Raw genomic sequence first — 25,333 nt, 5'->3', positions numbered from 1 at the left:
TTATAGTCATTTTGAACCATTTGCACAGCTGTAAAGCAGGAGTCTGGCTTCCTGGGGAATGGACCCTGGGCTCAAATGCAGGTACCCTGGAAAGAAATAAGAAATGAAAGAAAACAAGTGCACAGGATAGGTTGCATATGAGAAAACCAATCTGCCATTTCTTCTACCTATTGATGACATGTGCTACAAACTACAATGCTGACTAATGATACTAATAGGACTTGAAGAACAGGCAAAAAAATCATATCAATATTCTCTGATGCACTTTTTCATTTAAGCCTCAAGCCTCCATTTCACTCAATGTGCAACTTTAATCACCATTTTACATAGCAATGGAGGACAGACTTTCTGTAAAAATTGTTTCACAACTTAGGCTTTATTTTATTGTTTGTATCAGATCCAATAACCCATAATTCCTTGTGAATTCTTTATGGGCAGATCTAGAAATCTACTTCTGCTTAATCCTTGCCCAGATGGCTATGGAGCCATTAAATAGTCATTGACACCTCTGGCCCACTAACTCTCTGCTATTACAATGGCAAATGGACAGCCAAGGTAGCTCTATATGTTTTGTGTGTATAGGCTTGGAAGTGGAACTTTCTAAGATTGTATATGCTTACACATGTGATGAAGTCAATACTGCTAGATACAAATAATTCTGCTTTTTCTGATCATGTTAGATCACAGGAAACACCTGTGATTCATCTTCCTTCTTGGTCTCACACAACTGAAATCACCATTTCTCCTCTGGGATTCAACCTTTTCCATAAAAGCCCTGCGAAGCACAGTGTCCTTGATCAATTGAAGTCCTGTTAGGAGAGGAAGAAAGCCTTGTTCTTCTACACCATGAGATTTCCCAACCATATCCTCTATGATATGCATTCTTTTAGTTTCTAGGCTCTAAACCAGAATCAGACCAATCTTATCTTTCATTTATGCTTCTCTATCTCCTATGAAGTGGGTAACATATTCAGCTGTGATTCAGGAAAAGACTGAGGTAGTGAATGAATTCATGTTAGAGTCAATATTCAAGCAATCTACTACTATTTTTAAATATTATCCAGCTGTACAATATAGAGTGGTTTAAACATCAGATCATACCATTGTGATAAAAAAATTAAAATTAATTTATTTGAAACAAGCAAAAGGTTCTTGAAGTGAGAACAAATTGATACAAGTGGCAGGACTAAACTGATATGTTTCTTCCATAAGGGACTTCCTATGGTAACTTTATTCAAGGTTTCCACAAAGAGGACCCACATGAGACATGACATATTTGTGGAACAGAGCAGCCATATATGGCCATATATGGCTCTTGATAGACCATAAAATTACAATGACCACGTAATATTTTATATAGGCAGTAGAATCTGAACCCCATGTTCTTTATGAACATTAGTACATAAGTTCTTGCAACATCACATCAGAATGCTTTTTTTTCTTAGTTCACATTTGAGAAAACTGAAGTTCCTAGACTAAATATTTGTAAAGTGTCACAAACATAGTGAATATGAAATTAGAACTCCAGTCCAGCAAGAATGAATCCTGCAACTTAAGTATCTAATTGTTCATATTGCCTAACTAATCAAAGTAAAGATGTTACAGTGTCTGTAACATTTTTTCCTTATTTAGAGATAGTATTTTGTTTTGTTTTTTCTCTACACAGCTAGGTTCTGTAAGCTTTCCAATATGAATGAGTTGCCAAGGATGATCAAAGAGTGTTCTGAACCAAAAGCTACAATAGCAGAGGCAGGGATTTTAAAGTGTTCTTTCATACAAAACACTTACCAAGAAATGACTTTTGATAAGCTAGATGAATGAATGTTGCAACTGAAAAGAACAATGGGAAATTGATGTGCATGTAGACAATGCAAAATGGATGCTTGTTAGTTAAATTTTAGCTAATCAATAGAAATGCATGTGTAGATGTTTCCTGCCCTTGTTTATAAAGGATAAATTGGTATTTGGAACAATCTACTGCTATCTTAGTGGAATGTTTTTAATTGTTGAAGACCTCGAGTCTGTGTTCAACTGCAAGCTATAGGGAGAGCAGAATCCTGCCCTTTGAAAAGTGAATTTCAGGAAATTTCTCAAGCAAGGAAAATGCAGAACTCTGTGGATGGTCAACTACTTTCCCTAGACCTAAAGAACATATGATAGAAACTGATTTTTATTAGACTAATAAAGTAGTAAAAGACTAAGTTAATAAATTTACATAAATTCAAAGTTTTTCTAAGACTTACCTATTATATAGTTTAGTAGTATTTTCTACTAACAAAAATTCCTAGAATTGTCTTTAGCATTGAAATTGAGATAGGCCTATTCCCAACATAAGTAGATCCAGAGTTCATAACAGACAAAAGTAATTTCAATTATCTGAGTTTTCAGCTTCTGCAGAATTACATTTCTAGTACTGGGTAAAGCCATAGCTGTAGTGGTATTGGGTATAGGATTAGTGAATATGTAAAACTGTTTAAAAAGTGATATAAAAAAGATCTTGTGGAGTATGTGTGTGTACCAGGACAGAGACAGAGAGGGGGAGAGACAGGAAGAGACAGAGAGGCAGAAAAAAAGATCACAAGCAGACATGGAGAGGCACAAATGACATAATTCATCTGACATAAAAAAGTATTAAGCAAGGAAAAAGATGAAAAGAATTTTTGCTTTAGAAATATAAGAAGTACTCATCAAGTCTGATGACCTCATGAGGAGGAAATTCTCACAGGAATAGATAGATTCTAGATGCTTGAGCAGCCAAGATAGATTCACTGAAAACCGTCCTCCGATTTTTTTTTTCTCCTTGAATTTTTTTATTGGTACATTTTATATATACATAGTGATAGCATTCATCATAGGGGAATTGTACCTTGCTTCAAACAATATTTCAAGTATTTTTTTAAAAGATTTAAAATTTCTGAATTTAGTTCAACTTATAATACCACATTTCCAAGAAAAATGAACCTTTTGCAAAGACATTTAAATAAAATCATACCAAGAAGCACAAAAATGAAATTGTCCAAAACTTCTTGTAAAGAAAAAAAAATCATTAAAGCATATACATAAAAATATTAGCTATGGAAGAACAAAATTAAATAGCATCTTATTCCACATTAAAAAGAAGAAAAAGGACCAAGGGTGTAAGAAACTAGATTAAAGAACTGAAAGAAAAGATCTGTTCTCTTTGAATTTTATACTTAGCAAACGTACCTTTGAAAACTAAAAGTAAGATTTTCTAGTTATACAAATTTGAAATATTTTAATACCTCCAGAAGTAGCATATAGGAAATAACAAAGAGCATAATTCAAAAGGCAAGAGAAGTTGCAGTATGCTCCTGGATGAACAATAAAGAGCTCTCAATAGGATAGTTATGGAGGACTATATAAAAGATATATTAGATGAACCCTTATTTAAAGGTCATTGCAGATTTCTATGAAACAGTACCAATCTTATGTTGGGTTATACATGTATTTTTTTCCATATATGTGTGTGTATGTGTGTATAAAAGACAGGGAAGAAGGAATATAAAGTCAATAGAAAATGGAAATATACTTTTTAAAGTTTCTAATACTAGAAGCTATCATACAATGTCTTTTAAATAAATTGTAAGTCAAAAATACGATATAAATCTATGAACAAAAATTAAGATTAAGCAAGATTCAGAAAATTAAATACTAATTAATTAAAAATTAAATGTTTCAAAACAATTGAACTAAGAAAAAGGTTTCATGATAGCAAAGAAGTACTAAGAGTAAAACAAGATAAATACTGGAATGGCAAGTAAATGACCAGCACTTCTAACAGTTTGAGGATAGGATAGCACACAAAGTTCTAGTGTGTTGTGGACATGCGTAATGACCATGACAGTTACTTGTGACTAGGCCTCACTTGTGGAGCTGAGCTACAGCTATTTCTTTGAAATCCACCCTGTAGACTCAGGTGGAATCATGACCCAGAGGTTGGAAGAGAAGTCCATTTGTAGAGTGTGCTGATGGAAATATTTTGCTACTGAACACAAAAGAATAACTGAAAGACTACTATTGTAAACCTATTTTTCTCCTGTGTTTAATTGCTTGCCCTATTTGGTGGGTTCTTTCCATTCTCATTCATGGGCTGTGATCAGTTTGCTCCCTCTCTAGAACATCATTTAGAAGTCTGCAGGGTTGGCTTTGTCATCATGAAATTCTTTAGTTTTTCTTTGTCATGGAAGTATTTCACTTCTCCATTATACTTGAAAGAGAGTTTTGCAGGATATATCAGTCTAGGTTGGAATTTGTATTTTTGCAAGACTTGAAGTACTTTGCTCCATGCTCTTCTTGACTTGATGGTTTGTGAAGAGAAATCTGCTGTTATTCTAATGGGTTTTCCTTTAAATGTGATCTGTTTCGTTTCTTTAGTGGCTTTTAGTATACTGTTCCTATGCTGAATTTCTGGAATCTTGATTATTATGTGACTGGGAGTGGCTTTCATTGGATTGATACTATTTGGAGTTCTATATGCTTCAGTTACATGAATGTCAGATTGTTCCCCAAATTTGGGAAGTTTTCTGCTATTACTTCTGCCCATATTCTTTTTATATCATTTGTATTGACTCCTTCCTTCTCATTGATGCCTATTAGTCTCACATTGTTCATCTTTGCATCGTCTTGCAGGTATTGAATTATTTTTTCCTGCATCCTAATTGTTTTAAAGAGATCTTTTCATACTTTTTCACTAGCTGCAATGGTGTCTTTCAAGTCAGAAAGTCTATTTTCACTTTCACGCAAACGGTTTTGCCAGCTTGTGATTGAGGTTTTAATTTCCTGTATATCACTTTGAACCTGTTTCATACATTCTATTTCTTTCCTAAATTGCTTATTCAGGGGTTCCATCATTTTTATATTCTGTTCTATTTTTTTAACAGTGTATTCTTTAGAAGCACTTAGTACTTCATTGATTATAGTTATCACTAAATTTTTTAGTTCTGAAATTATTTCTGATCTGATTTCTTCTATACCTTTCTGCAGTTGTTTCTTTACCTCCAACGCTATTATTTCAGGGATATCTGGCATGTGATTTCCAGTTTTCTCAGTGCTAGTGTCTTCTGCAGTTGTACTGGGTGGACTCAGGGCCTGAGACTGCATTTTCTTCCTTCTCTTTGTCATTTTGTATACCACTGGCTTTGACCTTTGGTGTAGAGCTTAGATAAAATTATTACCTTAGCACCTGGTCCGGATCTACAAAGTTCCGATTCCTTCAGGTGGGTGTTGTTTGGATCTGGTTGTTGTGCTGCACTTCTTTCTGCTGCAGCAGTTAGAGTTGAACCCTTTGTGTCTCTCTGGCAAGATGTTCTGCTCCTGAATCAGCTGGGTGGGTCTTGCTTCTAGTCTCTTTGCAGGGAGATCTGCTGAAGGGTTCCTCACTGGGCCTGCACTCTGGGTGGAATGAATATCTGCGGGCCCTGGGTGGTCTCACTCACATGCAGGGCCTGTGCTCTGGGTCTATTCAGGATCCGGCAGGCCCTGGGTGGTCTCACTCCTGTCCTCTGATTCTTGAGAGGCATTTACCAATTCCCTGAAGCAGTTCCATAACCAAGACACCAGCTTCTTATTGCTATTTGCTGCATTTCCCTAGAGTCTAATTTCAAAGATCACCAGAAATCTTAACAGAGTTTCTTATCTAATTTCTGCTATGGTGCGATGTGTTTCATGAATCAATTGCCTATTCATTTGTAAAGAGACCCTAGTAGATCCTACAACATTGTTATTTAAAGGGCATGGGTTCATGAAATATCCCCTGACCACAAGAGAATTAGTGTCCTGTGTTGGTCCAGCAGTACAGTGTGTGGTGAGGTAACCAGAAAGGATCAATGGATATGAAAAGACATTCATCACCTGCCTTGCACTTTCTTTTGAATTCTTTCCTTTTGATTTCTTACCAGACATCTGGACTTATTTTCTGCATCCATGACCCTGACCACATAAGTTATTCTTACGTGTCCTTTTTTTGATATCAAATCCCCCTGTCTAGATACTGCACTAGTTCTCACTGATACCTTGCCCTCGGAATAGGACAGATCTTCCCATTGTTGGCCTCTACAGATCTCCTTACTAAGTTTTTGCAGTATTGATTACAATTATAATAAATATGCATCTTTCTTCCCTAAGAAAGGAATACTTTACTACTCTAATAAAGATACCCTGTCCCATGGAAGGACATGATAATGATGGAAAATGAGGCCAAACTTGTGTATGTCAACTCTTATTCCAGTTTGTTTTATTTCTACTCTGATATGTGTGTCCACTTGCACCTAGGAGGTTTGAAGACTCTTACCTGAATAGGTAGAAAAGATTCCCCCAAAGTAATTCAGGTATAGGACACGGTAACATTTAAATCACTATTCTCCAATGTGATTTCCTCAGGCTTGAAGCTGCCCACCCCAATGTTACTTCACAAAAATTGAGGTCAGCCTTCCTGAACTCGGGTTTTCTCAATTTTTTTAAATTTTCAAAAACTGTTTCTGTTATTAGTTCCAGTAATCCATCTCCTCCCTATGTTTTCTTCTGGCTCTTCGTAAGTAGACATACCTATGTATATCTGTGACCATTTTGGGGTTTTGTTGTTGTTGTTGTTGCTTTTTTTTTTTAATTAGTGGCTTTAGATAAAGCCCTTCTCTTGTCATTGTAATTGTGAGGACATTGTCACTCTGCTATGACAATGACATATTGTGCATGTACATATCAAGGTAGCTCTAATTTATCAATGCATACTTACCTCCATTCCATATTCATGGGTAATGCTTCCTTCCTAAAATTTTGATTCCCTAAACAAGCAACATGACCATTCTATTTCCTAGACAAATTGGTCTAATGCTCTAAAATCTCCTTGGATCACCAAACGCTAGGGTGGAGTTTATCTGCCTTCTCAGCCCTATGCACTTAAATACACCATGCAATCAGGTCATCTGGGATTCAGCCAACTTCACATAAGCCCCGTGAATAATGTGTCTGGCAATTAAGATTGGGGTTCACTATGTATGCAGGACTTGATTTAATTTACTACACTTGCTTTCAAACATTTTCCCTGTGACACAGTTCTCTTTCATTTTTAGAGTCCAAGTCAGGAATAGGCTGTTGCTTTCAATGTCTTCATGTACATGTCCCTAAATCAAACATCACAGAAGAAACATGACTCCTAAATAGGATGAGATAGAGGATTTACTCAAGGGGGAAAAAAACTACTAACACTTTATGAATTTCCAAGAAACGATTATAATTGTAGCATCTGAGGCCTGCTAGATTGATGATAATTTAAAATTTAACTCATTTTTAAAAGTCTACCTCGGGCTGGCAAGATAGCTCAGCAGACTAATCACTTGCTTAGGCAAGTGTGGGGCTGGGGTTTGATCCCTGGTACTGCAAACCACACTGGCCCCACTGACCCTGGCCCTGGGTACGCTGAGCTGGCCAGTGAGACCAGACGTGGTGGCACATGTCTGTAATCCCAGCACTGTGGAGCCTGAGAACAGGACAAGTCCGAGCTGTGTAGTAAGACACTGTAATAAATACATTTAAAAAAAGAAAAAAAGAGGTCACAAAAGTAAGGAATTACTGAGTTGAGGAGAAGGACAGGAGAGGGAGTGGGGAAAGAAGTATCTATGTATGTAAGGAGAATGGTTTGGATAATTGTACTGTGAAGTTCTGCTGGTCTGTGAAAAAGAGCAATTAATGCTTTATTTTTTTGGTCTTTTTTTCACTGTTTTCCCTTTTTTCTCTTCTTAATGTTTTTTTTTTTTTTTTCCGGTACCAGGGATTAAACTCAGGATCTTGCGCTTGCCAGGCAAGTGCTTATTCTACTGAGTAATCTCGCCAGCCCTATCTTCTTAATTTTTATAACTGTTTTTTCTTTTCCAGTTTTGCATGCACATATCTGGTAATCTGAACAACTGATTTGAAGACAACACTGTACAATACAACAAATCCTGCTGAATTCATATTATATTGTTTAATGGAATTCTGCATCATTTCAAATTTTTATTACTATTTTGTATTCTCTTTAAAGTAAAAAAATTAAAAATTAAAAACTAGAGCTCAAGACATTCTTCATGGTGAGATTTCATTATTATAAATGGCAGAATTAAGAAGGCTTCTTTTATGTGTTTCCTTTATCACCTCCACATAATCAAAAGCACTGTAAAACATGAAATAAACTTTTGTCAGGGTAGATATACAAATCTGTGATAAACCTTAGAAAAATAATATCAATAAGTTCTATTCATTGAACATTTATTCAGTCTTGAATCCTAAAAAGAAGCTCTCTCTCTCTCTCTCTCTCTCTCTCTCTATATATATATATATATATATATATATTCACTTATACTTTAAAAGCACATGAAAATGCTAATCATGGTCCCATTCCCAAGTGAGAACAAAATTGGAGTACATAGAGACTAAAATGTTTCACAAAATCATACAAGTTGTGGAAATTAGATCCAAGATTTAAGTCTAGCTATAGTGAACTTTAAAGTTTATTTAATGCAATAGATTAAGTCCCAGTTAGGTGAACAAATGCTAAAATCTATGCAATTTATTTTTAAATGAGTTCAAATAAACAAAGCTCTGCTTTGGTACCTCAGAGTGCTTGGAGATCTCTAGGTGAGGTATTTCAATAGTTGGCACTTTAAGAAGCAACACCAGTGAAGGCTGGAACTTGGAAATGCTGAAGCAAGCCAGGTAAATATAATGAAATTTAATGGACTTAACCTTTGTAATTGAAGGCAAATGAGGTATGTAATTCCAGAGATATTCCCCACTGTCACTTGGAAAATGGAGCTGCCAGTACTGTTTAAGTAGTATTTTATACTCCTGTGAAGTCTACAAAACCAAGAAAGATTTTGGTTTCATGAGACACACCAAAGAGAGAGGTAAAAACTATGGATTTGAGGGGCTTTTTCTTTTACTTACATGCTCCAAGGACCACAAAGGACAGAGACCTAGAGTCCCTCGGCATCAAAGAGCACAGAGTAGGACTAGACTTGTGTATTTGCTTAGTTGAAAAGACCAAATGAATAAATGCCCATGAGTGTGAACTATCTTTGCTGTAAGTCATGCATTTTATAAAATAACTCCAAAGGACCAGGGAGATAGCTCAGAGGCATAAACACCTACCTGGAAAGCACAAGGACCTGACTTCAGGCCCCAGCCCTTGCTGTCTCACCACAAAACCCTGGGGAACCAGATGTGCGGCTCCAGAACCAGGCATGGAGATGCACACTTGTAATCCCATCACTGAGGAAGTTGAAACAGGAGGATCTCTGTCAGTTTAAGAACAGCCTTGGAGCTACAAAAAGTGAGCACAAGGCCAGCCAAAAGTGCATAGCGAGACCCTGTCTCAAAAATAAATAAGTAAATAAATCAATAAATAAATAAATAAAGCAAATAACTCCAAGAATTGTGCCTGACTAAATGATTTTGACCAATTGAAAGAAAGTGAGAGGCAGTATTCAACTGTTCAATTGTAAGCCAATGAAATTTCAATCAATTAAGTTTTCGGTGTTTACAAGGAGGACTTGAAATCTTGTTTTAGATATCAGGAGGTCAGAGGATTGAGGTATCTCAATATATGTTATTCCTCCTGCCATTCAGGAGGAAATTGGCAGAATGACTCTCTGAATTTTACAAATAAAAGATGTACTCAAGTAATTTTCTAAAACAACAATAGCAAAAATAAAACCTTTTTTTTTTCCTTCAGAAAAAGAAAAACACAGTCTCCAAAACAAATAAATCCATAACGATAGACACTGATCTGGAAACAACCAACACACTTCCAGATAGGAGCTGTCCTCAAACTCTTCTAAAGCCTTCAGTCAGTTCACTGAGCAGTCTCCTTACTCCCCAGGTATGGCCAACACCACCCCACAGTCAGCAGTCTACTCAGATGCCTTCAACAACACTAAAGACCCCTCAGCAGACTCCACAGATACCTGCATCCACATCCTCTAGAAGTCTACAAATGTCACAGACACCTTCAGTAACACCATCTGGCAATCTCTCTACTCCTGAGAGGGCTGCAACACTACCCAACCAAGTCCAGATTGTTTTAATGTCTCCAGAAATATCCAGTAAGCGTCAGACTCCACAGATGCCTCTTGCAGCCCCCAGAAATCTGAACACTGCTCAGAAGCCTACGAAAATATCATTTACCAGTCTGAAGATACCTCAGAGCACTCCAAAATGCAAACCCAGCAATACACAAACTCTTCCAAAGGCTACCAAAACACAGACCAGCAGACTGCAGACTACACAGGTCCCTCCAGAAATATCCACATGTCTTCCGACTCTGCACATGCCTCTACCGCCATCCAGCAGTATGCAGACTCCTCAGAAGGCTCCAAAAACACTACCCAGAAATCTGCAAACCATACAGATCCTTCCAGCACCAGCCAGCAGTCTCCAGACTCCAGGGATGCTTCCAGAAGCAATATCCATCAGTTACTCAACCATGGTAAATTTTCTGTTCCCACGGTAGATTGCTAGGGACTGACATCAACTTTATAAGATTTTCTCAGTAAGCCCTTATGATATCTGATGACTTACTTAATTAAATCATTTTGAGTTGCTACTCCAATTTAGCTCTTAGTATGCCTTACTGCATTAGGGTTAATCTATGACTCTGAGTATCTAATGTTCTCTACTTCATGAAATATATTATTAGATATTCATTTGTTTAACTTTATTTTCAAGTGTTAGCTTGCATCTTTTTCAAAACACCTTAGGGTAAAATAGAATATGAAATGAGAGCCACCCAAAATTTATCACTAAGTATTTCCCTTTCATCATTTGTTACACAAAAAAATCTAGAAAATTTAAGATAAGTAGACACATAGACAAAAATGTTAATTAAACTGAACTATCTGATCTCTCCCATCAAATTCCATAATTCAGCATTTATTCTTTTTTGTATTTTTTATGGTGTATATCCAAATAGTACCATTTTCCTCCATACTGGATAATGTCAATTTTTTCTATTTAAAAATCACTTAAAATATCTTCAACTTCCATTCAACAAAGCAGTATATTAATATTATTTAATTGCTTGTGAAATTAAATGATGACTCTATAATTATGAAAATAATTCTATATTATTTTACATAGGTTAATTCGAGTATCCCTATCACTTCAAGGAACATAAAGAAAATATGTGTATCTCAGGTCCTCTTTAATCATCCAGATAGTTTTATAATTTCATCCTCAATCTTGTGTACATTTTCTGAAGATGCTGATGTCACTGTCACAGGGCTCTCTGCTACTGCTTAAATTACATAAGGAAAGAACTATCCTGGTGTTAGGGAGTATCTGACCACCTGGAGCACAACTCAGTGCGAAGGCCCCTCACTTACAGGACACAGTCCGCATAACTTTTCAGATTGGAATCACACTCAGCCTTCTGGTCTACGGAGGCAGCTAGCAATGTGCCCCTGGATCACAAGGATCACACGGTTCCATCTGCTCTTCTTCTTCCTCATCATGAGCCTCTCAACCAACACGAAATGTTGTCCTGAAATTCTCAAATATTGAGAACTCCAAAAAGAGTGGTATTTGAAGCAAAATTCCTTCAGAACCTGACTGCTGTTTCTATGACTCTTCTCCACGCCAGCTATTATTCAAGCTGAAGCGCATCTAACTTGGTTCTGTTCAGATTAGGAGAGTTATTTAGGTTCTTCCTGCGGTAGCCTTCCTAACCCTTGTACAGAATAGCACTGACTTGTTGGAAAGGGCTTGGTGATATGTGTGTTAGAAAATGCTCCTGTTAATTTGGATTAAAAGCATCTGGTATTACTATCTATATTTTTCATTTCTTCTGTTAGCTAAGCAATAGTACATCAAACACTACTTTCTCCCAGTTCCCTATTTAAGGTGCTGTTTGAGCATAGAAACCGAGACTGAGATCGCTCTCATTAGACAGTCACTGTGAATTTCCTTAATTGTGCTTGTGTTTTCTTGTGTACTGTCCAAGCAGAAACCAAGGCTGAAGTGTGTGCCCAGTGAGCCTTCTGAAGAAACTGGTTACCAGCCGAACTGCAAAGAAGTAATGGTGCTGAGAGTGACAGAACCATTTATCTATAACTTTAAAGAACCAGAGAACATGATGCTTCATGCCACTGTAGCTACAGAGAACGAATTCTTCCGAGTGAAAGTGTTTGACATGGCAGTTAAGGACATGTTCATCCCCAAAAATGTCCTTTCTATATCACATTATCATGGTCGAGATGGATTCCTGGAGATATACAAGTACTCAGCTGTGTCTAATGTGAGTGCTGACCGAAGTTTGAACATCTCTAGTACTCTGGTTCAGCGTGCGAACGCAACTCCTAAAATCAGCCAGATTTGCTTGCCATGTAAAAGCAAATATGTGAATGGTACATTTACTGTGTGTAAGGTAAGTCAAAGCATGACTTTTAAAATTTCTTATGCAACCCCAGATTTTAAATCTGGACCCTGCAGATTGCACTTTGGCCAATATACTGAACATAGGAAACAAGTTCCCTTATTGTAGACAGGTGAGTGGAATCTCCTTGCTTCAGAGTATGGGACAGTCAGGCTCTTAATGTTCCTCTTCTGTAGTTGTCTCCATGCAAGTTTAAAGATGAGATTCACCAGGAATCCTTAGTACTTCACCAGCTATGTTGATCAATTCATAGTATCCTTGTGGAGGACAGTGCATAGCCCAACCTGCATCTATGACAACTAAATTGTGGATAAGAAATTGCCTCCCAAAGCTGGCCTCTGGTTGTAATGCCAAGAATAAGAAATAAAATTATTCCTCCATACTGGAAAACAACAGTATCCAATGGTAAACCAAGATTCTGGTCATTGTACTCTAAGTTACTCTCACTTATTCTCGTTCATTACTTTTCAACAAGAAATTGTTGAGGAACTTATTTCTGCATTAAATAATAGGAGAAACGTAGAAGTTGATGAGACTAGAGCAGTGGTGGCAAGCTGATGGCAAACAGGCACTGTGGGCTCTCAGAGCCCTCTCTGCCAGCACCTGAGCCAAGTTGCCTCAGTATCATTCTAACAACCAAGCATTCTGGTTGAATTCCAGTGTTCGCACTTGGTGATAAATAAATGTATTTGGACTTCCAGCTTGGGCAGTGTCTAGAAGATGCACCACTAGTATACTAGAGAAATGTACTACATCTCTCAGTATATTGAGACCATAAATTGAAAAGAAGTTTGGAAAATTCCATCACAGTACTCCCTGTACATAGTATCTTAACTGTCTTTTGAAAATATTATTTCACATACAATTATATTGTCTATGAGAGTGTTGATTTTTTAATTTTGTCTATATTATTTTCTCTTTATCTATTTAAATGACTGTATGTACATATCAAATTAGTAAAGTAAGATACCAACCAAAACAATAGGACAGATGGTCTAGATTAATAAATATTTGAACAGATTCTAAAATAGTGCATATGATTTTTACACATGTGGGTGTGATTTGTGCATTTCCCCCTAGTATATGAAACTTAAAGAATCTGAAAGCTCCAGTAGATACTCTGACAGGAAAAGAAACCGTTTAAGGGGAAGTAACAACTAAGATGATGGAAAAGAAAAAAAGAAAGAAGGAAAGAAAATCTGTATGTACATGCAGACACACAGGAGAGCATGGGGAATTTACTGCTGGCTTCTACTGGTCTGGTGAAAGACACAGTTAATTTTTCCATTTTTGTCCTCTTTTTAATTTTTTAGACCAATTTTGCCTGCTTATTTCTGGTAATATGAACCACTAATTTGAAGACAATGATGTGCGATGTAACAACCATTGTTGAATTCCTATCATTGTACTTAGTGAAATTCTGTATCACTTCTACTGTTTTTCACTATAATTATTATCTTTAAAAAATAGAAACAAACATTCTAAAAGAAGAGTGAATAAATACAGTATAGGTGAGTGGAATCTTCTTGCTTCAGAAGAAATTATAATTAAGGTAGCATAATCCACTTAAGGAAAATCGGCGGTATCCTTAAGTTCTGTTTCTTTCCATTTAACTGTCCATTCTTGTTTTGCAAATTTGTGATGTATGTAATGTTACACATTACCGTGTTTCTGTCTTTGCTTTTGTTTTCTTGCTCTTGTTTTTATTCTTCAAAATGAAAGAAAATTATAATTTTTTAAAAAAGAAAATTTGCAGTACTTTTTGTCAGTCCCCACTGAGCTGCAAATGGTCTTTCTTTGCTTTCATGGAAATACTAATCAATAAATCCATCAAACTTATCAGATTTTTCTGTAGATTCCTTATGAAATTTCATGTATGCTGACATGGAAGCAGCACAAATTAGAAGGAAAATTCTAGCTCTGCTTTTTTTTTGGGGGGGTGGGGGCTGAACTGGGGATTGAACTCAGGCCCTTCCACTTGCCAAGCAAGGGATTATTCTACTGAGCTATCTCTCCGGCCCCTTAGAAGAATAATTCTAGAAAAGTTGCACAGATAAAGATTAAGTAAGCAGAGTGTCAGGAAGGTTTCAAATGAGAGGATTTCCCTCAAAGTATCTGACCCAATTTGGTTTCTCCAATCTTGAATTTACAGTTCCATTTACCTGTTGGAAAGCAGCATTGCCACTAACATCTTGCATTTTTCAGAGCAGTGAACATGTCTGATATATTTCTCAACAAATATATGTTGACATTCTTTTGCAGAAAACAGTGAAGGGAGAATTCATGTATTATGACATAGAAGATAATACAGGAAAGATGGAAGTTGTGGTCCATGGATGGTTGAGAAACAACTACTGTGAAGTAGGTGATAAACTTAACCTCACTTGCTTTGAAGTGGCCTCAAGTGGGGGCAGCTGCCAGCTGAGATCTGTACTCCACAGTCACCTCAAGGTGAGCATCTCACGGGCCCAGCATTTTTCCAAGTGGAAACTTCCATATTTTATCCTGGGCTTTAGAAATCTAAACTGGTGTCCTTACACAGCTCAACCTGGTGAGAAAATTAACTTTGCCTTTTCTTACACATAAAGTAACATCCTGTCCATCTTCTTTTTAATAAAGGTCTTTCAATCATATTGAAGAAAAATTCAGGGATATTCAAAGTTCTTCACTATAACCTAAATAATAATTATTTATCAAAACAAAAAGATAATTTAATAGGAATTTGGGATAAATTCAGGAAGATTTGTGTATATTCTGACCATATTTTTTACTATTGGTTTAAAGATTTAAACAATAGGCATCTCATGGTTATTGTCTATAAAGTACAGGAAATATTTTCAGCCACAGACGTCTACCAGCAGAGCTCATAATAAATCTAAATTAGCAAGGATGCACTAAGAAAATCACAACACAAGGTTATCAGCCTTTAGAGAAACACTACATGACAAAGCTCAAAATCTATGTCATTTCAATGTAAAGAGTCATGTGGATTCACAGAGCACTAAAAGCCACTAAGGTTGGAAGGCAAATCAAACAGAGATCAAATGTAACTGCTCACCTACTCAGACGTACACAGATGCCCTGCTCCTGGCTTCTCCAGTTCTGGTTTCACCCCAGTACAGTCCTCCAAACTTTCCCTCACAGCAGACACAGCAGGAAGTGCTTTCGCTCCTCTGCCCACTCTCCTGCCCAAGGAGGATCCCCCACCCAGCTCTTGCCATTTTGGCTCCAGCAGTCCCTCTCTTCCTCTCCTCTGTCCTGCTCCTCTGGAGCCCTTGCTGGCTAGGGGTAATCAGCACATTTCCTGGTCCTGAGCAAGGGGCAGAGTGTGACTCTGAGACAGGTATTCAGGAAAGGATACACCGGGAAAGGCAAGAAAGGAGATGTGGCCCACGGTGAGTCTCAGCACTGTTTTTTAAAATTTCTTCCGCCAACCCAGATTTTGAGAAAAGGGTAAAATGTGTGGGCAGCTATACCCCTACTGATCTGTGTTTATCATTCTCTTCTTTAAGGTCAACAAAACCAGGAAAGCCAAGATGTAGCCACTCAATTCTAACACAGATGTGGAAAGTATACAGAAGTACTGCAAACCTGAATGCCATTGATCATAATATTGCTGGAAATAGGATGCGTGTTTAGGAAGAAAATATAGGATCCAAGTATAGGAAGAAAGTATGTATAAATACCAGCTCTTAGCTGGTCATTGTGGTACATGCCTAACATCCAGAACTTTGAGAAGCTGAAGAGGAAGGATTGAAATTTGAAGCCCAGCCTAGGCAATTTATACACTTGGCATAATCTTGTCTCAAAAATATTTGTTGTAATGTATCACTGCAAAGATCCTGAGTTCAATCCCCAGTATCACCACCAAAAATAAACAAAATGAAAACAAAAAATATAATCAGAAACAGAAAAAAACAGTAAAAGTGTAAAAGCAGTTGTACAAAATAGATTTTTAGAAATGATTTTATCTTATTCCTTATGTAGTTTTTTTTTATATTTTCTAAATTCTGTGTATGAATCTATAACTTTGATAATTTAAAAAAAATAAACTTCTATATCTAAAGCAGTGCTTCTCCAGAAGTCTTTTTATATTTCATTTGCATTTTAGCAAATAATTTATGGCCCATAATTCAGGATGAGGCATCCAAACTAAATGCAGTACTTCAATTTATGAATACTTCAGGTGTAGTCTTTAAGGGCTAGACCTGGAGATGCAGAAACAAACTGTGTGTTGTTTAGGGCAGCTGGGCTCATGGGCATGTGGGGACTGAAATCTGGTCTAAGCTTCAGTTGCCAGGACAAGTGTCCTGGGAAGGTTAATCAGGTCAGGATAAAAGCATCTTATCAGAATTATTTTTTCCTGGAGGGGCAATGACGGTTCCACTCATTTATTCCAATACCAGTGGCTCTGCTGTAGCTCTCCCATGTCCAGTACACGTGTGTGGATCCAGCAGGACTCTGCCCCAGGCACGTCAATTTTAGGCCAAGACTGAAGTGGATTTCCAATAACAGAAGCAGATATATAGAATGATCATTTGTATTTACTGATTACATATGTGTTATCTGGTATTTTGCAATTATTCATGTCACTCAGTCTTCACCTTATTTCTTTTATTTATAGTTTTTTTTTCTTTTTTACTCTATAATAAGAGGGGGAAGCAACAAAAAGGTAAAATCACTTTCATAATGATACTTACATGGTAAATTTAGAATCTAGCCTAGCCCAATTTGAGATACATAATTTAGAGAGAAGAGTGTAAAGTTGAGGGAAAAAAAATTGAGGAACAGAATATTGAAGCTGACAGCCTCATTGGGGGACCTGAGGGATGTTTTTGCGGCAGAGATCTCCAAGTGAAAGCAGGCAGCATGGAGCAGAACATAGCAAAAGAGCCCGTGATTGCAAGAGCCCCCTGTGTCTTTATTACATAATTCTTACATAGGTTCTTATCACATACTCACATTCTGCCGTAGTGCTGTAACCAGCGCATGCATGTTGACCTGTGCTGAGTCATAGTAACCTAACTGCATCCCGCCATCTGCCTGCACTAGAGCAGGGTGTCACATCCTCAGGCAATCTTAGATGCCCTTGAGCTTTGAAGCAGTCTGAGTGATTCCACAGAAGTTCACTACTGTAAAGGACTAAGGGTGATAATGCCAAACTTATATAGGAAAAAAAAGCACGAAAGTTCTACTCGTAGGTTCTGGGGCCAAAGATGTAAGGAATAGCAACACATTATCTCCTTTCTCATTTTGTGTCTTTTATTATAGTAGGCTTAGAGGCTGATTAGGCTAACTAGACATCTTTCTGTCTTCTTGTCTGATACTATTCTAATACCATACGCATGTGTTTATTTGTATTTATGCATGCATAGTTTCTTTTAGTATATGTTCTGCTGAACTGAGCACCATGAATAGTTTTATGCATAACTAACTGTACATGTAAGTTAAGGAAGGGAGGGAGGGAGGAAAGAAGGAAGGGAAGGAAGGAAAAAGAGAAGGAGGGAGAATTTATTAATTTTTTTTGGCGTTCCAGTGAACTTCTATTGAGATAAACTGACAAAAGTCAAGATTTTTCCAACCATCTTTTCTGAACTTTATAAAACTCAGCAGACTCTGATCCATATATACGTACATACAACGTAACACAAATGTAATTTTTATTCATTAAAAATGGGAGAAATTTTCAGTGTCCCTAGCCACAAGGAGCTAGTTCCACTGAGCAGTGAACAGGAGAAACTTAAATTTTGATAATTTTTTATTCTTTAACAATACAAAATAGTTCTTGCTTTGAAAATCTGTAACACATGTATTGTTGCATGGTACCATTTTGTTTTTCTGCCATTTGTTTTTTTGTTTGTTTTTATTGTTTTGTTTTTACTCTTCAAAGTAAAATAACTTTTTAAAAAAGAATATGAAATATTAATAGAAAAAACAAATTCAAAGTGATACAAAATTTTACTAAATAAAGTAATAGGAATTCAACAATGGTTGAAGTGCATTATCATGCATTACCTTCAAATTAGTTGCTCAGTTTACCAGCTATAAGTGTGTGAGATTGGTTTAAAGAAAAACCAGAAAAAAAAAAAACAGTTGTAAGAAATTCAAAAGAAAAAAAAAATTAAGCATTTACTGTTCCTTTCAAAATAATAGCAGAAATCGACAGTATTAATGCTCATAAGCTAATGTATCTAGGTTAAATTTTTAACAATAGAATTTTTATTTTATTTTATTTTTTATTCTTTGTATTTTAGGGAAGGGTCTACAGGGTGTTCAGGGTCTCACTACTAGATCAGACTCGTAATGATTCTCCTGTTTACAGTCTCCCAGATGCTGGGATTACAGGCATGCAAGACCATGCCCAGACTCAATTTTTCTTATCTTTCTTACTTTTTAAAAATTTTATGTTAAAGTGGGCCAGGAAGATAGCTTGGCGGCATAAGTGCAAGGTTCCAAGTTCAATCCCTGGTACCACAAAAAATAATAATAATATAATAAAGACAGTATAAGATTAAATTATCAACTTCATGAGTAAGACATGCAATTTTAAAATCCTTGAATTAGTCTACATGGGTATTTTTTAAAGTTTCATTTTGTTTCTTATAAGCAAAGGGTAAACATTTCAGAGAAAATTTTTAGAAATAAAATGAAACAAATATTAAAAACACAATTCTGTGTTTCAACTTGAATATATTCTGGTTTTGTTACAGCATAAAACAATTACAATGAAATTCACTGAATTAATGCAACTTTTGTGAGTTTTTACAAAGATATGGAGTCAGGTTACCACCATATAAATCAAGGTATAGAATAGTCCAGCCTAATAGCAGTATGTATCCGTGCATTTCTGTGGTTTATATTTTTTAATTGTTGAGTGAAATTCCATTGTGTGGATACACCAAAGTTAATCAATTCCCAGGTGAGAGAGAATTACATATAAAATATCCCTCAAAATCCACAGTTTTTTGTGTGAAATTACACTATCATTTCAAGTATACAAAAAATTTAGTGAGATTTTTAGGGTCACATGATAAGTGTATGTTTATAAGAAATTGTAGAACTATGGGAGAACTATAACATTTTTCACTTCCTGTAGTGATTGAGAGTTCCAGTTTCACTTCTTTCTTAGAATTTAGTGTTGCTGAGGCATATAAAACTTCTACCCCTTTTGCAAAATATTTGTTCCTTTTCACAACCCTACCACCCAGCATTGAATAACAGCTTTAGTCACTTCCTGTTCTCAGTGTTGGCCATTGCTGATCTAATTTTAAGTTACATTTTAACAACTAATAAATGTATCTATGCAATGTCTTGATCATTTGTATGCCTCTAAAGATATACAAAATGGTACTCAATGAACTGAAAGTAGCTGTATATCTATCCTCTCTCTTGTGTATATATTTTCCACAACAGAATCATCTTTTGAGAATAAAAGATTGTACTAATATTATTTAGGCAAGATATCATGTCTGCATCTTGTCCTCTGAATAACTACTACTGAAGACAATATGCAATGTATTAATTATTGTAACCATCCTACTAACCTGATTTGAAACTGTTTCATTGCTATTTTATCTTTCTTTTCTCAGTAAAATGAATTTTAAAAAGAAGAAATAAAGACAAATTGTATTTGGTATTATTTTGTGTACTGCTTTTCCTTCTACATACCATGCTTTGTCCATTTAAAATCAGTATTGGTTTATTTCATACTATTGAATTTTGAGAGTTCTTCATAAATTCTAGATTTGTAAGGTCTTTAGCAGCCATGTGATTAACTAATATTCAGCCTAAATCTATTGCTTGCCTTTTAGTCCTCTTCTGGTAGTTTTTAAAGAATGCTTTTGCATTTTTATAAAGCTCAAATTACTAAAATACACTTTATGTCAGTTGTACTTTTGGTGTCCTAAATAATTAATCTTTGCCTAAGTCAGGATCTCAGATATTTTGTATTGTCTTCTCTGGTCATGCTTTTGTGGCTGCTGTTTTGTGTAGTTTTAGCTTTTTATATATAGCCAACGATTGTTTTTTGAGTTGATTTTGTACTGAGAGCAAAGTGTAGCTTAGGTTCATTATGTTTAAACATGAATATCAAACTGTACCTGTGCTACCTGTAAAAAGTCATGTTCCTTATACATAGCTTTATTTGTACTTTCATAAAAAACTGAACATCTTGCATGTGTAGGCTATTTTTTCTTTTGCTGCCCTATATTCCTAGCCTTTTTCCAAAACCCCCAAAATATTGTATTATCTACATTTCTTTTATTTACTTTTTTAATCATTGGCTAAGGTATAACAAAATACAACTTTGATTTTTTTAAGAGTTCCCAGGTAGGTTATGTTTTTTTTTTTAAATAATTGTATTGAGAAAAAAATAGCAATGAGACAATTTCACAACCGATTACTAGCACAGTTTTAATAATTAATACATTGTGTATTGTTGTCTTAGTGGTTATTCATTGTACAAGATGCAGACCTGATATCCTGTCTCAAACACTATTAGAACAAACCTCTCTATTCATTGAATTAAGAGAATGGAGCTGTATATCTATCCTATTTTGAGAATACAGATACAAAATGGTCGTTCATTTCGATCACACTTTTTTGGTTAGTTTTGTCAGAGAAGGGCATTCCATTGTCGCTTAAATACTACAGGTGCATGAATTCAGCAAAATATCACAATATAGTCCAGTGGTCCATAATGGTAGTGGATTTTCCGTAAGACTGGCAATGTCCAAAGTTATTGACTTGAGCCTTTTACAGCTCAGCATGTGAGTATGATTTTACTTTTTATACTTCGTTTTCATACTTTTCTGCTGGGTAGTTAAGACCAAGATAAAGCAAGAAATATATAACAAGAAATACAACTTTTGTACCTGATAAGATCAGTCAAATCCCCTCAGGAATTAACCTGAAAGCCTGTACTGCAGTTTGTAGATCCTTTATCAGTGTCAGCTGTGTGGATGAATCACGGCCATTGCTTGACCAATTTGCTCTCTGTGAAAGCCTGAATGTTTTCTCTCCAGGTGATTCTCCCTAGGCACACTCTACATCATCGATCACTTTCCTCTGTGGCCCCATAATCTCCTTGATTAGAAAATTTTGGGACACAACTGAGTTACATGATGTTACAGTACAGGTTCTCCTATGTCCTGAGTCTTCACTGACCTTGAAATGCCAGGGCCAAAATGTTGGCTCTTTTTCAGTCCTTCTTTTCCTCTAATTTTTGGCCTGCAAACTTAGGGTTTTAACCCTCCAGAAGAGAGGCTTATTATTATTAACCTACAACATAGGCAGCTGAGCTTAACCTCACTATCTGTCTGGATATTAAACATCTTAGACATAAGATGGAACAGGTATTTTCCACCAAGTATTGATATGCTAAACTTTAAGTCCCTCCAGAATACAAAGGAAGATTAAAAAGATAAAACAATATTTTAAAAAATAAGAAGCATTTACATATTTTCACACAGAAATTTAGAAATCTAACAATATACAGCCTTGTAGCAGGACAGTCCTGTGACTTTTCTATATTGTTTTCATTTATTATGCTTTCTTGTACAGAACCCACTTTAGAATAATAAGCTGTTTCCCATGTTGAATAGGATCTTGTGACAATACACTTCTGATTCTTCTTTTTCATATTTGTTGATACTGCCGCCATAGATTTTGTTTTTAAATATCCTTTAAACATGCAGAATCTTTTTTTTTTTAACATGCAGTATCTTGATAACAGTACGGGAGAACTGTGACTCATGGGCCATTTGCTCTTTTTATACAGCATGCTGCCTGTTTGCAAACAGCCTCCCCAAGATAAAAACGGTTTTTGCACTTTTTTCATATTTCAAAAAAATCCAAAGGATAATATTGTGTGACATATAAACATTACTTGAATATAAAATTTCAGTGTGTATACACAAAGTTTTATTGGAATGCAGACATGCTCCCTTATTTGTAGATTGTTCACAGCTGTTGCAACCAACACAGGTCTAAGCAGCTGTAGTGGAGACCATACAGCTAAATGCAGGCACAAGCATAAACCAGGCCCTGCTTTTAATAGCGGTTTTTTTTCCTGGTACTTAAAAATAAGAACAAGTAAACTCATTTTTATATTTACTTGTATGATTTCTCAGTGTGCTTCTTTAATATAGGTACATGTTTCTTTCTGGTGTTATATTCATTTATCACAAACACTTTCCTTTTCTTTTAATTCACTTCCACTATAAGGGGTCAGCCAAATAGCTCAGCAGATTAAAGCACCTGCAAGCAGGCACAGGGGCCAGGGGTTCGATCCCCAGACCTGCTGTGTCCATCCCCGCCCAGGGGCACACTGAGATGGCAATTGAGACTGGACATGGTGGCGCACCCCTGTAACCCCAGCTCTTGGGAGGCTATAAACAGGCAGATCATTATGAGTCCGATCTAGTAGTGAGACCCTGAATAGTAGACCTTTCCCTAAAAATACGAAAAAAGAAAAGAAAGCAAAAAAGAAAGAAAGAATACAGAATTTCACTAAACAAAATAATAAGAATTCGACAAAAGGTTGCTGTGTTACATAACATTGTCTTCAAATTAGATGTTTAGATTGCCATATATAAGCATGTAAATTGGTAAGAAAAATGATAAGAAATTAAAAAGGAAAAGAAAAAATAATTCACTTCCACTTTAAATAAATGATCCCTTTTTATTTGCCTGAACACATCTTTATTTATTTTTCATGTTTGAATATAATTTTAAAATCCTTGAATTAGTCTGCATGTTTTTTTTAGTTTCATTTTATTTATTATAAGCAAAGGGTAATTATTTCAGGAAAAATTTTTAGAAACAAAATCAAATAAGTATTAAAACTACCACAGTTCTGTATGTCACCTTTAATGTATTTTATTATAGTATGAAATGTCTATAATGAAATTCACCAAATTAATAATATAAGAAAGTAGCTCCATGGTCAAGCTACTTTATGGGGATTAGAATTCTAATTTGACAGATATTTTTGTCATTCAGAATCTTTAAACACATTAACTCATAGTCTTCTCACTTGGAAATTTCCCAATAAGAAATCTGCTGCGATTTTTATATTTGTATAAATCCACATGTGTCTTCTCAAGTGTAGCTCACTTCAAGATCTTTGGTTTGTTGGTGGAATCATTTCAAATCTAAAAAAACTTCAGCACAGCAATGGAAACAACCAATAATAGCAACAGACAACCTACAAAATGAGAAAAAAAAAAACATTTAATGGTTACTCATTGGACAGAGGACTAATATGTAGAATACATGAGGAAGTTAAAAAAAAAAAAAAAAAAAAAAAAAAAAAAAAAAAAAAAAAAAAAAGCTCAGCAAGTAAAAGATCCAGTCATAAAATGGGCACTTGAAATGAACAGACATTTCTCATAAGTATAAATGCTTAATAAATACATGAATAATGTTCAACATCTCTGGCCATTAGCGAAATGAATATTAAAAGAACACTAAGATACCATCTTATGGGCTGTGGAGATAGCTCAATGGTCTAAGTGCCTGCCTAGGCAAGCACAAGGACCCAGGTTCAATCCCCTGTACCACAAGCCGTGCCGGCCCTGCCCCTGGGTGCGCTGAGCCAGCCAGAATCAGCTACCAAAACTGGGCATGGTGGTGCATGCCTGTAATCCCAGTGCTGGGGAGGCTGAAACAGGAGAATCTCTAGGAGTCCAAGCTGCATAGTGAGACCCTGTACAAAATACATTTTTAAAAAAAATTAAAAACAAATAAATAAAATATACCACCTTCAGAAAGAATCAGTATTATTAAGAAATCAAACAGGAAGCTTTCCACATTGGTGGGAATATAAGCTAGTACAAGCTCTATGGGACTCAGAATGGTGATCCTCAAAAGTTACAAGCTACAAATTCTGTTTAAGGCCGGCCCAGGGCACCATGGCAGCTGGAAGCGGTCGCAGTGGGCGGCTGAGGGTCCTGTTCTTGCAGTTTCCCCCAGACCCCATTTTTTTGGTATCTCCTGTGGTGCTTGTTAATCATTCAGCCTGGACAAACACTGTTTTTGAAGTCAATGGGGAGCAGTCCTGCCAGGGGAGAGAGACCCACACTGAGGACAAGCTACTGGGGCACGACCAACATTAAGCAGAACAGGAACAGGAAAGAAAGAAAAAATGCAGATGAACTGGGGGACTGGGAATCACCAAAAACAAACTGACTTTAATTTTTAAATTGAATTAAAATCAATAAAAATCAGATCCTTTCAACTATGAAGTTAAAATTCTATCCTTAAAATTACCTCCTTAAAATGGTTTAAGGAGACTTCTTTAAGATAAAAATAATCATAGGAAAGTATGGACATCAAATTCCATAGAAAATGCTTATAACAAAAGAGAATAAGAATAAATTCCGAGGGTCGGGGAGATGGCTCAGTAGAATAAGCGCTTCTTTGTCAAGTGCAAGGACCTGAGTTCAATCACTGGTTCCGCCAAAATAAAAAAAGAAAGAAAGAATAAAATTCCACCAGAAGACATGTATACCAGAAGACCATGGGCACTAAGCAAATCAAAACTACCACCTACTATTTCAAAATAAGCCAAAAGATACTACTAAGAGTATCTTCTAAGGAACAACTGTATAAATCACAATTAGAAACATGAGTTGAATTAGCAGTGACAAATTCTTTGTGAGATACTCAAAAGTAACCCGAGGATGAATAAAAACAATTAATCATGCCTTAAAAGAAGGAGACAAAAAAGAAAGATTTTAAGGTTGAAAAATAATGAAGAGACAAAACAGCTTACAGAGAAAATAACAAATACTGAAGATAGACAAAGGAGATCCAACCTGAAATAATCAGAGTCGCTGAAAGAAGAAAAAGGATAAGGAAAAAGAGCAGATACTATAAATCATAGTTTGAAAGAACTTCCTTGACATT

General features: G+C 35.9%; 2 protein-coding genes across 4 annotated transcripts in view; one reads left to right on the top strand and one right to left on the bottom strand.

Annotated features, from left to right (window-relative positions):
* Positions 1-16,247, top strand: part of LOC101566212 (pyrin and HIN domain-containing protein 1-like) — a 32,533-nt gene extending 16,286 nt beyond the window's left edge. The window contains exons 6-9 of the mRNA XM_023699800.1: positions 9,728-10,480; positions 11,996-12,415; positions 14,687-14,875; positions 15,937-16,247. Of these exons, the coding sequence (XP_023555568.1) occupies positions 9,728-10,480; positions 11,996-12,415; positions 14,687-14,875; positions 15,937-15,966 (1,392 nt within the window). The 3' untranslated portion in view covers positions 15,967-16,247. The remainder of the gene's footprint in view (positions 1-9,727; positions 10,481-11,995; positions 12,416-14,686; positions 14,876-15,936) is intronic.
* Positions 16,248-23,277: 7,030 nt separating this feature from the next.
* LOC111812201 (interferon-inducible protein AIM2-like) overlaps positions 23,278-25,333 on the bottom strand; it is a 64,190-nt gene continuing 62,134 nt past the window's right edge. For all 3 annotated transcript variants that reach the window (XM_023699859.1, XM_023699860.1, XM_023699861.1), the window contains exon 5: positions 23,278-23,630. The gene's annotated coding sequence lies outside the window, so the exon portion shown is untranslated. The remainder of the gene's footprint in view (positions 23,631-25,333) is intronic.

This window comes from Octodon degus, unplaced genomic scaffold (assembly GCF_000260255.1).
Source record: "Octodon degus isolate 3935 unplaced genomic scaffold, OctDeg1.0 scaffold00116, whole genome shotgun sequence".
Lineage (NCBI taxonomy): Eukaryota > Metazoa > Chordata > Mammalia > Rodentia > Octodontidae > Octodon > Octodon degus.
This window is presented reverse-complemented; position numbering and strand designations above follow the sequence as displayed.